This window comes from Strongylocentrotus purpuratus, unplaced genomic scaffold, assembly GCF_000002235.5.
Source record: "Strongylocentrotus purpuratus isolate Spur 01 unplaced genomic scaffold, Spur_5.0 spur5_contig_855, whole genome shotgun sequence".
In the NCBI taxonomy this organism is placed as follows: Eukaryota; Metazoa; Echinodermata; class Echinoidea; order Camarodonta; family Strongylocentrotidae; genus Strongylocentrotus; species Strongylocentrotus purpuratus.
The window spans coordinates 937,766-953,837 of NW_022145563.1; the positions used below are offsets into that span (position 1 = coordinate 937,766).

Sequence of the window (16,072 nt, forward strand, 5' to 3'; positions counted from 1 at the left end):
CAGGATTCGGGAAATCAATCACACCATAATTCGATAATATTTGCAATTTTCTGTTTCCTGAAAATCCCCCGGCGCGGTGACATCGTTGGCGCCGTTCAGTTGACATACCCTTGTCCCTTCCAAGTAATTTAAAGACAAACAGCTTTCTCCCGTCGCTAGGCAACGGCTGACACATTGCACGAGCGATGTTGATTGGATGGTCTGTATCACGTGATTCTGGAGGCATCGTGGAGGCCAGGAGTCATCTCTCTTCATGTAAATGCTTCTCGTGCTTTTCGGCAATGAGGATTCTTGAAGAAGGAGTGAAAAAATAACTATGAAACTAACCAACTACATAATGATAGTGATGATAGGTGGACATTATTAGTTATTACTTTTGTAACGGCTTTACACACATCAATACATGCAGCATTAAACTGGTACAACAAATGGTAAGAGTGGTAACATAGATAGGCCTAGAAAGAGCGAATGTGAATTATACATCTACGTGCAAACTGGGCGATTCAATGATTTCTAATCTTACCAATGTCTTGCATGGAATCTGCATTTTATTAGGCTGAATCAATAACGTCACAGTGGTGAAGTGCCGGACAAATTACTTTCAATTAACAAAACAAATATGCCTGTCAATCAAAGTATCAATTTTTCAAAAATGAAGGCATAAGATTATATTTTAGGGACGATTTTTTTTTTCTTTACAGAGATTCTATTATTACATGCCATACATGATTTATTTTTAGTTGTGCCCCAAGGGAACAGACACTCCGGAGAGAAACAGACATTAATTAATAATTGTTGGTACACGACAAACAGGAGAGTTGTCCCTGACTACGTCACAATCCTCTTGCCAAATTGCCTAATTTGATATTTGCATAGATTTATTGATCTCAAAGTTTAAACATTGATAACTCTTTTTAATGATTCGATATATTTCAAAATTTCGACACTCTGTTTTTCTTGTTTCTCCGTTTTCATACAAATAAACGTAATACAAAGGTTGGATTGTCTAAGTTTTAGTACTGTAACATATTTACATGGAATTCGTCGCTCTTTGATATTCACGTAAAACACACAACTGCAAAGTGTATCGTTTATCATGAAATTCCTATCTCAAAGAAGTTGTTTCGCATACAATGCAATGTAGAAAAATACGGCTAATTATATTACTAAGAAAAGTAAATATTATAGAGGGACCGGCAGAAAGCGAGAGATAAAGACAGAGGGGGTAACTGGCATATGAAAGAGGAACGGTAGAAACGAGCGAGGGAAAGAATGAAAATAATTGAAAGCAAACACTTAGAGGGAATGGTTATTTTGAACTTCATCGGATATGAGCGTTTGCAATCAATCAATAAACTTTCATTAGTACCGTTTCTGTCAAATCGAATTCCTTTACGTGTAACATTTCTACCGTGCACACACACTAATTATTTATGCCTTTCACCTGCTCTTTTCAGTAGTACTTCTTTAAAACTCATCTTATCTGATTTTTAACGACCATCTGCTTGGGGAAGGGGAGTAGAGGGGAAGGGGAAGAGGGGGAAGAGAGGGAAGAGGGGGAAGGGGGAAGAGGGGGAAGAGGGGGAAGGGAGAAGAGGGGAAGGGCAAGAGGGGGAAGAGGGGGAAGGGGGAAGAGGGGGAAAGAGCGATTGGTCCCACGAACTGCCGACACAGAACCAAGAACTTCTTTTTCACTTGCCATCGATTTTGACACATAGAAGAAAATGCAATGTTTTGTTTTAAATTTGGGGATGAAATAACTGTGTAGTGTGGTAATATCTTTCCTTTATGACTTGTGATTGTGATATATTTTAGTCCTATACGTTGCAAAATTATGAACATTGAATTATGTTGCGGTTTTGTATAAACTATGTTATGTACGAAAAAGAATTGGAGTTTTGAGAAATAAAATCGATGAACACAATTATTTTTGTTTTTCGGTTACAAAACCACTGTTAAGCAGGGCTCCCACTTAGCCGAGTTGGAACCTCAAGTTGTGGCGAGCTGGCGCGATCTTATGGCAAGCCGTTTTATTATTAATTGATATCAAGAAATCAATTCTTGATATCAGAAATAATTTTACATTGTAAAGCAATGGTAATTCTGGATATCAAGAATTCGATTTCGTGATATCAGGAATTCGATTTCGAGATATCAAGAATTGAATTCTTAATATCAAGAAATATGTTTTAATGATAAAACTGCTTGCCATAAGATCGCGCCAGCTCGCCACAACTCGAGGCTCCAACTCGGCTAAGTGGGAGCCCTGCTTTAGCACCCTTGTCCGAAAGTACATTTTTTTTTGTGAACGAATACGAATTCATGCCCCAAAAAACAAAAATATTTTAAAAACGTAAAAAAAATGGGGAACCTCCTCGAGCATACCAACAGTGGCTGGAATTCTCTGGTCGGGTTGAGAGGGAGAGGATTGAGAGGGAGAGGGTTGAGAGGGAGAGGGGTGCTACAGAGTTCGAAACATTGTGACAGAAAAAAAAGTGAAGGTTTTGTGACGGTGGGATTGGAAATGCGGTGGAATGTGTGGGTGTGGGGTAGGTGCGTGTGTGTGTGCGTGTGTGTGCTCGTGTGTATAAGGAAAGTAGTGAAGTGTGTCAGGATTTAAAGGTTTTGTGAGGGTAATATGTGCAAGTCGTCACATGTTTTAGGATGCATTTCTTAATTTCTGGCCACAAATTGGGGCGAAAACTTCGATTGGGCTTATTTTATTTGTTTTCTCTTAATCTCTATACCACTAGAAGGATAGACGTGACGTTAATTGGTTAAAAATGGATATCAGGGCAAATTTCATGAAAATTGGACAATCAGACTAACGTTTGGACATTGTGAAGTTAAAGATGTCAAATTTTTGTATCGAGATCCTGAAATAATGCTCTGAATATTTAATTAGATTGTAACTTTTTGAAGAAAAAAAAACAAGGCTCTGAATATTTGATTAGATTGTAACTTCTTGAGAAAAAAAACAAGGCCACACAAGTAATTCAGAACACAATAGGGATATTCCAGCGTAACGGCCATGACAGTCAGAACTATTTAGAGTGGCTTCCAATATCGTTATTACCCTATATACCGCACACTACAGTGCACATTCTCCGCTCCGTGGGGAGAATTTCAGCTCGTCAACGTTTTTACGGGCGCGCACATGCTAATCAATTCACAATGACCTTCGCATCCTAGATAGATAGTCGTTGTGTTGAGAAAATGTCCATCAATATTGCTGTGCCGGGGCTCGAATCCACGACTTTGCTTTCCCAGATTGTGATAAAACCGCTAGACCACGACATAGTCTCTGTTTGATAGAATGTTGTGTCTTAGGCCAAATAAAAAAAAAACATGTTTAGCGTCCTGTTTTTTGGAAAAATAGGAAGGAGGAGGCCCCCTTTTTTTTCCTTCAAAATGGCCGCTCAAAATGGCCGCTCGGTACATTTTTCCTTTCAGTCGGGCTATTTTTCAAGATGGCCGCCGTCTTTTTTTTTTTTTTTTTTAAATCAGAAATAGATCCATATTAGCAGTGCTTTTCATGTTTTTTTTTCTTTAAAAAAAAAAAATTCAAAAAAAATTCAACAATTAAAAAAAAAAAAAATAGGAGGCGGCCCCCAAAAAGGAAGCGGGCGGAGACGCTAAACATGTATATTTTTTCCATGGCCTTAGTTGTTCTTTACTTACTCTCACAGATAGCCAAATTTTGTGCTTCACATGATTTATCATTCCAGATCCCAGTGCCGTACATTTCCATGCAGTGTTCACTGCCAGCGTTGTTAGGTTCATTAGGTTTCCAGTCTTGAAAGAAAAAACAAATTCAGTTTGTTTATTTCATTTCCAGAGACATACAAACGATTGATAGTATACAATTTTTTCTATACAGAATGATGATGATGATGATGGTAATTATGATGGTAGCAATTATGACAATACTAATAACGATAATGATAAACAAAAATTTATTTTAAAAAACAAACATCAATGCCATGCAGGGAGTTAATGATAACAAATCTGAATTTAAATAAAAAGCAAATTACCCCCCCCCCAACAACAAAAAAATGATAATAATAATAAGAAGAAGAATAATTTTATTAAAAAAAATAATACACGTATACAAATTATACATACATATTGCACAGAATCTTAGCTAAAAGTAATAACACTTTAGTAAGACGCTTTATAGTTTGTAAGCGAAAGGAATAATTATGTAATGCTGCTAAAGTATATCTCTCCCTTTCAGTACATGAGTAACTCTAGCGTAACGGACATGCGATTCAGAACATGTGTTAAAGCTATTTTAGACAGTTCTAAGCTTAAACATACTTATTTTTAATCAGGGATTCAGATACATCTGCCTTTCAGTGATACATAAAGCAAATTTCACAGTATTCCTCTAGTGGCTGATGTAAAAAGTATTCTTTTTTCAGTGACACAAAGTGAACGAGGCCATTTTTAACTCATTGTTAACATTTCGACAAGTCTGATTTGGGGGTTGAATGAATCTAGTTTAGGTATTAACATAAGCTTATAATCACATTTTAAATACAGATACATGGTTATCTATGTATCTATATTTAAAATGTGGTTATAAGCTTCTGCCCTTTGCCTGCTTTTTATAAACTTCACTAACCTTGATTTAGCATGTTCAAGGTGTCACAAAAAGCTCTTATTAAGAGTAATCTTTGATCCCTCCAACATAATTTGCTAAGAAATCAATTCTGAAGAAATAGTGCTTGTGGTGTGAAAAAATGAGTCCTTAAGATAAGATTTGATATATTCACTAAAAATGTTGCCACATTTCGCCCGAAAAATTAGTTATATTTTGAAGAAAATCATGAGTAAATGTCCCGCCCCCCCCCCCCCCCCCCCACTCAGTGTTATTTAGGGTACGCATATGCCTGTTCCCTCGTTTTGAAAGCCCCCCTATCTGAGGACTGCCAACATTTCCGAACCCCCCTCAATCATAAATTCGGAATAATTTCTCAGGAGTCCAAAGAGATGAGAGAAAAAAAGACCACCCCCTTTTTAAAGAAATCTCCGGGTGAAAATTAAATACACCCCTTTTCTTTTTTACAATTCTCGGGCCGGACTTTGTCGCACGAAAAGTACCCCTTTAACGGACATTTTGGTAACACGCATGAGGTCCGTCCGTTCTCGGAGTGGGGGGCCGGCCGGGGTAAATGTGCTTCGCTTCTACTGACATACCACGCGAAGTAACGTGCTTGTTGAGCTATGTTTGATCACATCAAATTTTCTGGAGTTATTGCCTATTTCTATGATTTTTGGCTAGTGAACCTTTTTCGTTGATTTGCCCACATGATTCACATGAAGTTTGAGACTGTGGTTCATCAAGACCATTTTTCATTAGCTAAAATTGATTAATCTTTTGAAGACGCATGTATGTGAAGTACGTGTGCCTATAACTGCTAAAAGACACATCTCACTCCCCGTGCATACGTTGTCTGCTCAAGGCCGAAAGGGCATTAACTCTGTTTTAAAGGTAAAGACCAGTTATGGTCATGCGATTGCATTGTGAAAGAAACGTTGTGGAATCGATCAGAAAAGGTTGATCATCTAGCATATAGCATCTGCAAGGTTCTGGAATCATCAAAATGATAAGAAATTTGGCCCATTCTTCGTAAAGTTACAAGCACTATACACAGAAAGATGTATATGGGACTACCCTATATCTCTCACAGACCATGAGAGAAACAAATTTACTAAATATATGAATTTGTAGGCGGTTTCCCGGCAATTTTTTTATCATCATGTATTAGTCAAAACATATTCTTTCACATGATTGGTAATGAGAGCTTCCATTTCATTTTTTGAAATTGGGGCGTTTCCAATACTGGTCTTTACCTTTCAGACCTTCTGGCTCTAAACAGATATTCAAATGCATAACATGTCATCATAAATTGAGGCTTTCCAATAAATCATTACTTGATCAGTTGTATTCTTCACTCGAGTTTAAACGACCATTTTGCTTAGATCGACTTTTCTATAGTTTAGAAAACCCTGCATAAAACACTTGCCTCCTCAGTTGTGCTCTTTACCATCTGTTATTTTTGTAACAAATTAAAGTCCACAATGTAACACGGTCGCTAATGTCTTGCAAGAAATGAACATAAGTTTAGGTCCAAACATTTCTATGCCGTCTGATATACCCATGGGCGTAGATCTGTAATTGATACCTATTATTCAGGGGGGGGGTGATCTATTCATTCATCACCCCCTGAACAATAGGTGTTGCGTAAGGATTGACGCCCAAGGATATGCCGTTTCAAGATAATAATAATACTCAGTTTTTATATAGCGCGTATTACAATCACTAAGCGCTTCCAAACTTGGAGATTATTACCCCGGCTTTAGATGTGCTGCCATTACGGCGCTCTAGCATTTCAAGGAATTAAATCCTGCCAGGTACCCATTTACATCACCTGGGTCGAGAGTGGCAAGATGTAATGCTTGTGATCTTCAGCAAGACTGAGTCCTATTTCTTCTCCTTTATAGATCGCTCAAAAACTTCACAGAAAGAATCAATTCTAATTTTGTACCACATATCCCTTTGTTGCAAATTACTTCCAGATACCTGTAGTTTTCTGCACAATGTAGTTCTGTGGCTAATACTCTACTTTTTATATTTTTACTTTAATAATACACTAAAGAAATTGGTTGTAGAATTCATTATACCTGCATAATACATAGCTGGCAAGGTGTAACTTTCTTCTTTGTGGTGTTTTCAATTTCTTAACTATCCTGCATACATCTGACTCTCACAAGATGTAAGTGCGATATGACAATCTTTGCCCATGAACTCATACTCCACCAAAAATGTCTTTCAATCACTCCAAATAATTTAAAGAACTCTGGTTATGTGCCTATTACTGCCTAGATTGATAGTCAAGCAAACATATTCCCATTTCAGTCTTAGAAAAGTACGTGTTTAATCAACTAACCGGGTTTACAATGAAAAGAGATCAATCATGTTGTGACATCGGTGTGCTGTTCGGCTTCATCTAATAATCGGTTGCTAGTCTACCTTGCTATTTTTAATCAATACACGACCGATGAACATGAAAGATTTATGGGGCTGAATAAAATGGTAATGTATAATGTTCTAACACGCAGTCATGAAAGTGCGTGTGCGACCGTTATTCATTACAACATTGTTCATGCATGGAAGTTTTAGAATCATATTTAAAAAAGGGGATTTGACTCGGCCTTGCTAAAAGTAGCATGCGCTGTACACAGAAATGTGTATATGCGAACGAAATAAACATTTGTCATGAAATTTGGTCCAAACATGTTCATGTGTTTCTTGGCATATTTTGAATATGAGGAAATTTTAATGACTTAAATTTCATGAGAATTTTTTCTATAATATTCTTCCACACTAGCGTAAAAAAGTAACATTAAAGCTCACAAATCAATTTCCTATTTTCTCGCCTCGGAACCCAATCTTCTCTTCATGAAAGCCGTATTGCTTACAGTAACAACGATTATGCTTTCTTAGCAGTCAGGTAAAATAACCATCACTATTTATCCCTCTTGGCTATAGAAATACAGGCAATTACCTTAATTTTCTGTATCTGATTCAGCGCTTCATCATTTCATTAAATCTACATCTACCTTCTAGATGAGTTTAAGTTGTTGTCGGGATTGATTTCAATGTCCCCATTTCATGGAACATGCATTTCGTGCCCTGAAGTTTATTAGAGCACTTGTCGATCAACCCGATTTTACTTCAAAAGGGTGTTTGAAATTTTACATTTGGATTCTTTCAACTCATGCAGATACACCACTTCCGAATACAAAGGGAAACAGTAGTTTACTGGCGACCATTCACACAATGTCAATTTAGTGCTAAATTGGATCACGATGCAAATATTCATTTTTTTTTCTTCGGGGGGGGGGGGGGGACCATTCACACACAGAAAGGAGAATTCTCGCTCGACTTTAAGAACGGCCGAACTGCGCATGTGTAAATCTTGACCGGTACTGCGTATTTGATCGCGATGCGAATCGCGAAGATAAGTGAAATTATTCTGTCCACACACGCACAAAAAAAAAATTGGATCGCGATGCAAAAATCAACTTTTAAATCTCTCTGTTTTTCTTCTGTAGGTATGAACGCCCCTATTGGCATTGAATTCATATTTGTCCCCTTTTCAACGCGTCTAGTCTGCTTCATAATTCTTTGTGGTTGCCTGGCTATGTGTAAGCAATTGGCAAACATTCATCACTGTTTCTAATCAACTGCCCTTATTTCACTTACCAGCCTGTTTTTAAAGAATCTATTCATCCCAAAGAGGTTCTGAAAACATTTCCTATTGGTCATGTGATTATACTGTGAAAGAAACTATCTGGATTAAACTGGAAAATGTCGATTATAATTATGAAGCACATAATTTGATGCACAAGCATACTGAGCGGTTTCGAAATGATTAAAAATGAGAACAAATTCAATCTTGGTAAAAAAAATTACTTGCACTTCTCAAAGAAATGGTTGAGCTAGACACAATTCTATTTCTCATATTTGGGATATGAGGGCATTTCTAAAGCAAACCCTTTTTAAGGAGACACTTGTATTATTTTGTTTGTTTCTTTTTAGAAACTGACACAGGTAGAATGAGAAAGCTTGCAAATTATGGTCGTCTTTACCAGACCCTATTTTCTCTTTAAGCACCGCGACAGCAATGCTGTTAAAGCCACAGTGGTATCCTCGACAAACCCCACTTGATGCGCCCTGTGCTGGAATCAATCCACCTCGATGCGAATTTATCAGGCCAAAGGATAATAATGTATAGTTTCTCGTCACCTCCTCTTTCCTCTTTTTTCGGCCAGCCTAGACATATTATATTGTCATTTATATTTTTGTCCTGAAATTGATAAATAATAAAATATGCGTTGAAATTGACCGAATAAGTTTTAAATGTAAAGAACCCCCATATAATAATAATAATAATAATAATAATAATAATAATAATAATAATAATAATAATAATAATAATAATAATAATAATAATAATAACAATAATAATAACAATAATAATAATAATAATAATAATTATTATTATTATTATTATTAAAAATATATATATTTACAAAATAAATAAATGAATAAAAAACATGGAACCTTCTCCTTATTTTCAAAAAACCCGGACGAGAAACCAGAAATCAATTTCATATAGCCTTAGGTTTCGCAATTTAGCTTTCGGTGCGACAACGTGGGTTATTCATAATCACCTGCCAAATTAAACTAATTGAATGAAATCCTCGCACTGATCTCCTTGACGTCACAATCGGACTTATTGATTTATTGATTTGACTAGCTCCGAAACAGCCATCTAATTAAATAGTCCATTCTATGTACTACATGCTACTAATGTTTTCATAAGTTGATATTTGCGGGGAGTCAGATGTTTACGTGGGTAAAATTTCTTAAATGCCAATATACAGTGTGTCCCTAATAGGAACCAAGGTTTTATCAGCCTAATTATTACTCAATGAACATCATTGCAAAGCTCATTGTCACTTCTTCCTTATTAGACCATGCTCAATAGAGAGCATAAAGTGGCACTGTCGCAAACCCAGTTATCCTAGAATCGTAAGTGCATGGCTGCTTTTCGGTTCATAATTGTTTTCACAGACCAAAATTAAATGATTCTGATTTGCTGACAGACGAAATTAAAGAAATAAAGAAAGAAAATTAAAATTGTATAACCTCAAAATGGGAGGGGAGTGTTTTTTTTTTAAAGTGCCGGGGTTGAACAGATTTGGTCTGGATGCTCAGCTCTGGAATTAAAAACTTCGGGATGGGGGGGGGGGGGGGGGGGGGTTGAGTTGGGCTTCTGTTGCAAATTCAAATTCAAATTCAAATTCAAATTCAAATTCAAATTCAAATTCAAATTCAAATTCAAATTCAAATTCAAACTCAAATTCATATTCAAATTCAAATTCAAACTTTATTGATTTCAATCCAACCAGATAGGATCATTCTCAATTTGTTATACATGGGATAACAAATTCCAAAGTTATAGTGTAACATAGATAATTGAGTGTAAGAGTAAAGATAACAATAACCAGGAATGACACAAATTAAAGGGATAGTTGAGTTCTGTTTTCAGACCGCAAATGCCTTCAAAGTGCATGGTTATTGCTCTTATTCTTATCTATGACATTTCTAGTACCCTTTTAGAACCTAAAATTGCTATGAAGGTCATTTTAGACCCCAAAATGTGTGAAATTTAGCCAATACGATCATACCAATTCAGCTCCACTTTAAAAAAAAAACCTGGTGACCTTCAATCAATTATTTAATTAAAAATAACAATACATGGGCCGGCTGGTTGTGCGTAATATAAGCAACACAAAAATGCCAAAAAAAACAAAACAACATCGGCATTTGCTGAAATACAACGTAAAAGGCGTTATTTCGTTTTTTTCAACGGTTTTTTCAAATTTTTCAAAATATCGAATATTTTGTGGTGGTACGCAAGTATTAAAAATCGTTATATTTTCAGCCGTCTCTGAACCGATTTTAATCAAACAAAGATGATTTTGTCATTTAAATATTATGTTCTTTCAAATTTGACACTCAGTTTTTCATTATCTCACAAAAAAATATTTTGTGTAGCGCCCTCTGCAACAGAACTCAACTATCCCTTTAACATACTACTGCATGTCCCACATTGCATGCAATGGAGCGTTTTATGCTTCCCGGTGGGGCGGAGGGAGGGGGGGGGGATAAGACCCGGGAAGCGCAAAATTCAATCGAACTTAGCCACTGAAACAGGGAAGATCAAATTTTCTACCGACGCACTTTAAAAAAATTACTTTTTGCGAGCGAGCGCAGAGGCCAAGAAAAGGAAAAAAATAAGAAAATTTGTATTCTGTTGTTTGAACACTTTTGACCACAGTAGCTAATTTAATCCCCTCCGTACTTTCAAGGGGTTAAGAAGCTTAAAATTGTTAAGTTAAGATACTTGCTGGGAATTTTCAAAATTTGAAGGGGAGAGAGATAACGGCTATAGACATCCCTCGATCATTCCTAATTAAATAATCACCGACCCTTGAACTTGGCTCGAAGACGCACGAATTCACACAGCCTGCGCCTGTGTATTGATTATTCATTAACAATCAAAAGACCAATTAATACTGCAATGGTTTACAGGTTGTTGTATTGAGTGAGAGCGGGAAGCGACCGAACAAGAAGATTTTGATTTTTGGAATACTGAAACTATCCATTCTAGAGCAAGGCCTATAGCCAAATTATCGTACAAAATGTGGTATATGTTGATCTACAAAAAATGTTGCTACTGCGTCGGAGAAAATTGTATTCATTAACTTAATTGTAGCTTACTTGTATATGTATATGACAGTTCATGATCATCCGGGCCGCAAACCCAGTCGTTCAGTGACCTCCCAATGTTAGTACAGTCCAGCCACGCCTTATCCTCGGATGTAAACGTGACGCCATCCACCAGTTTCACCATGAAGTCGTTTTCGTCCGCTGTGGTGATTTCGATGACCCTTGCACCGAGGCCTTGACATACGTCCCGAGCCCCCTGCCACGTGTACAGGCTCTGCATCACGAAGTAGCATCTCGAGGAGAAGGATGTCCAGCCGACGGGGCAAGCTACATCTTAATAATCATGATAATAGTAAGGATAATAGCAATAATAATAATATCAATAACAATAGTAATGATGGTATTGATAATAATAATAATAAAAGTGTAAAAATGTAAAATTTCTCGGTGTTACAATTAATAAGTCATTGAATGGGAATATGCATATATTAGACATTTCTAAGAAACTTTCAAAATATGTTGGTATCCTTTCTAAACTAAATTTTATATTGCATAGTAATGTTTTATATATTCAAAACAATTTGAAAATACTTGTAAATCACATCTGAAAATATAATAGGTTTTACAGAAAAAATCTCTAAGAATTATGACAAATTCACAAATGCAAAGTCCAAGTATACCACTCTTTAAACAGATGCAATTCGTGCCTTTATACGATTTGACTACATTCAATACTCTATTCTAATTTGTATGTACTCCGTAAGACATAACATTTTTCATGTGAAAATATAATAACATGTTTATTCAAAATTCCATATGCCACTCGTCAAAAAGACCATTTCATCAACCCAAAGTAAAACTTACTTATTCCCTTAATTCATCAAATGATGCAGGCGTGAATTACTCGAATTTATTAACCATATATATATATATATATAAACACATGTAAAAGCAAAACATACAATAAAATTAAGTTCAACTTTATCCTGTTTTAAAAAGCTTTGTCGAAAATTCCTATTTGAAAGTTTGTAACGACAATATTTATGTAGGTATGTGTGTATGTAGTATGTGTGCATGTTTGGGTATGGTGACTGAATTACATTTAATATAATTTGCTTTTTGTGGGGGTGGGGGCGGGCCTATTTATAAGCAATTTGCTTCTATGTGGTCCTGATTACATATTTGCTTTGTATGTTGTATGTATTCTATTTCTATTGTATGTTTTGCTTTTACATGTATATATATATATATATATATGGTTAATAAATTCGATTCAATTAAAAAAAAGTACTAATAATATTTTATTGACCAGAGGATGCCTCATCAGTATCAATGCTATTATCCCCGAAGGCCCTGCGAATATTACCCCAACAATTGCAAAGTATCAACCTGCCCCTGGATGGAGAGTGGCGAATTTATGCAAAGGGACGTTAGTACAGGACTGGGATTCGAACCCTCAACGCATGGATTGTGAGTCAAGTAAATGAACTATGAACTACTTTACCACGATACCTCCACACATATTCAATATTCAATGATCTATTAGTGTTTAATGCTAAATTAGATCGAATTTTTTTTTACAAGAAATCAACTCCAAGTCAATTTCAATACCCTATTGCATTGTCAGGAGGAAGGCGTAATACAGATAAAGGTAAAAGGGACAACAAGTATGAACCTCAAAGAAACTTGGTTACATTGTTCAGATGAGAGAAAATGGTGCTAAGGAAGTGACTTCAATGCTAGATGTACAATTAATGATAATCTGAACGTTTGAGTGAAAACAGACCATTATTAATGATAACATGTTTGGGAAAAACTGATCTGATCGCTTCCTTAATTCTCCCAACTATATTATTATGATTGAATCAAATTTTAGGTGAATGTCAATCATCACAAAGCAACGAATTTGCTCTTTATACGAATTCCCAACATTTAAGTGTTGAAAGATTTCTTAAAGTCTTTTTTATGTATTATTTTCATGGGAAAACGGTTGGAAATTTTGTTGGCAAAGTTACATGCCACTTTCTCAACAGATGATGTCACAAGGGGAATGAGACCTGGAGGTTTTTGGGGTGGAGCTTAGCAAGTTTGAAAAACAAATATTTCAAAAAATATTTAGAAATCTATGAAACAAATTCAGAAGCTTACATATCAAAATATGAGATGTATGCAGGACTGCACACCCAGAGGAATACACTTGTATTTCGATGTCATGGGCCCTTTAAGGATTATTATACAGGGTGAGCCGAAAAAACCCGGACTAGACTGCTTCCGATATCATAAGGCCTAAAAAACAGAGCTGTTGTATTGCCCTTTAGGTGCCAAAACATGAGTCGGTTGGTCGGAAATTAAAAAAAAAAAATTAACTCCCTCTTTGGGCCGATATTTCTCAGTTTTGAATGCTTTAATACATTTTTCTAAAAAACGGTAAAAAAAAAAACTTTTTTAAAAAGCCGACCGTAGATTTCAAGATTTTTGGGTCGGTCGTAAAGGGCAGTACAACATTTTTTTTTCGTAGGCCAAATGTAGGGTCAAATTCACTGGTACCAGCGGAAGGAGAATCTTTTCACATGAAAAACTAAACCAAGATTTACACAATTTTGTGAGGTTTTTGTTTGTTTTAGGTAGCATATTTTCACGGTACTAGGCAGGAGTTCAAATCGGTCCAGTCCCAATAAAACTGCGTTTTAAATAATTCGCATAACTTTTCATGTCCGTGTTTAAAGAGTCATTCAAAAAACGCCTGATAAAAAAATGAAGAAAAACATTTATACGGAATGTTACGCAATTTAGGCAAATTGTGTATCATTGTTGTTCTAAAAAGATTTCTCGTGTACTCGGCGGTATCAGTCAATAACCTCGCATTATTGAAAGTTTGCAATGTTTTTACGGTGAAGAAGATTTCATAGTTAACTAAATTTAACTAGGCCTCTCTGTTGCCGTGCTGCTGTAACTGTAACGTGCCGATCAAGGGCGGATCCAGGAGGGGGCACAATATTCGTAAAATATATTGACAAGCAGATACAAAAACAGTTCATCATGTTTTGGGGGTGCTGTTTTACTTCTCCCAAAAAGGTGGTCATCACCTCATAAAGGCGACCCATTCTTTGATACTTAGATTTCTTTATTTAGAAATTTAAAAAAAAAAAGGGGGGGGGGGGGGCTAAATCCAAACCGGGTCTTCGGATACTCCTACTTCTAAAATCACCTATTATCATATCAAGAAGATGAATCCGGGATTCATCGCGTTTTTGTTACTGTTTTTTGTGACTATATATATATATATATTAACGTTCTGTTGCTTAAAATTTGATCCGATGCCAGAAATAGACTAGTTCATAATTTTTCATTATTCCCATATTTACCTCCCACTTTCACGTAAAAAATAGAGGCTCCGTTATCCATTTGTAAACGAAAAGAAACGACATAAAAGAAATTGGTCTTACCCCTCATTAAAGTGAAAAGTAAATCATTTAAAGAAATATTCAAGCTGTTAGAAATGGCGGAGGAAGAGAAAATCACATTCTTTTAAACAATCGCAAAGATCGCAACGCCTCGTGCACCGTCTAATGAAATGCGCTAACTTTACAATGACATATTATGCAGTCCGAACCTGATTTCTACGAAGATTACAAAAGGGTATTGGAATTGCAGTTGAGTTAATTTCTCGAAAGTCTATGCAATCGTCTGGATATGGCAGAATTTGACTTACCCGATTCCGTCGACAAACAACTACGACCGAGAAAAAGAATGCTAAATGCAATTAATCCTTCTAAAATGTGAATTGGAAACATGATGGCCAAATTGGCTCCGTCACAGGATAAGTTCTGGTATGTGTCCACACTTTTGTGACCATGCTTTCTGCCGCGATCTTCGGTATATTTTTGAGGTTGATTTTACACCAACCGATCGATCGCCTGCAAATAGGCGCGCGCACTTTTTGTTTTACCAATCATTCCGTAAGTATACCAATGCTCTTGGGAAAACGATGGAAAGCTAATTTAATTTCGTGTTATTACCACAGGTTAGAGAAACTGTCATGGAAACCCTGGAATACTAATATTTGTACTAATTACTCAAATAACTCGATAATTTCAGCAGACATTAAAGCGGGACTCCACTAGTATCTACTTGCCTCCTCTATATAGCCAATGATAATAATCATTGCTATCATCATAATAATCATTGCTATCATCATAATAATCATTGCTATCATCATAATAATCATTGTTATCATCATAATAATCATTGTTATCATCATAATAATCATTGTTATCATCATAATCATCAATATTATTTTCATTATCACCATCATCATCATCATTATTATTATCACTTTCATTATTATTATTATCAATATTATTATGAAAATGATTATAGATTTTCGGAGAAGTCCACAAGCAAGACCACCGCTTACTATTCAGGGGTCGGCTGTGGAAAGAGTTGACAGTTATAAGTACTTGGGAACAACGGTATCTGATTCACTCGACTGGTCATCAAATGTTACCTTGCTTAGAAAAAAGTGCAATCAGAGAATGTACTTCTTGAAAATGATGAGAAAGATGCATGTAGACAAAACAATTCTGACTCTATTCTACAGATCATTGATAGAGAGTGTAGCTACATACAACATAATATGCTATTTTGGGAATGCAACTCAAAAAGATAAGAAGAAGTTAGACAGTACGAGGAGAGTAGCACAACAGATAATTGGCAGTAGCCTACACGCAGTATCTACACTGTATGAAGAAAGAGTAGTTG

General features: G+C 36.0%; 1 protein-coding gene across 2 annotated transcripts; it reads right to left on the reverse strand.

The window, feature by feature from the left end:
- On the reverse strand, positions 1-15,202 carry LOC115918992 (CD209 antigen-like protein 2). 2 transcript variants are annotated; one of them, XM_030996485.1, is made up of 4 exons: positions 15,024-15,202; positions 11,363-11,644; positions 3,682-3,795; positions 1-290 (listed from the first exon to the last, which is right to left on the reverse strand). In XM_030996485.1, the coding sequence occupies exons 1-4, from the start codon at positions 15,103-15,105 to the stop codon at positions 19-21; spliced, it is 750 nt and encodes a 249-aa protein (XP_030852345.1). In that variant the 5' UTR covers positions 15,106-15,202; the 3' UTR covers positions 1-18. The 2 variants fall into 2 exon arrangements, with proteins under 2 accessions (XP_030852345.1, XP_030852349.1); XM_030996489.1 differs by lacking the exon at positions 1-290 and having other exon boundaries at positions 3,591-3,795.
- Positions 15,203-16,072: the final 870 nt, after the last annotated feature.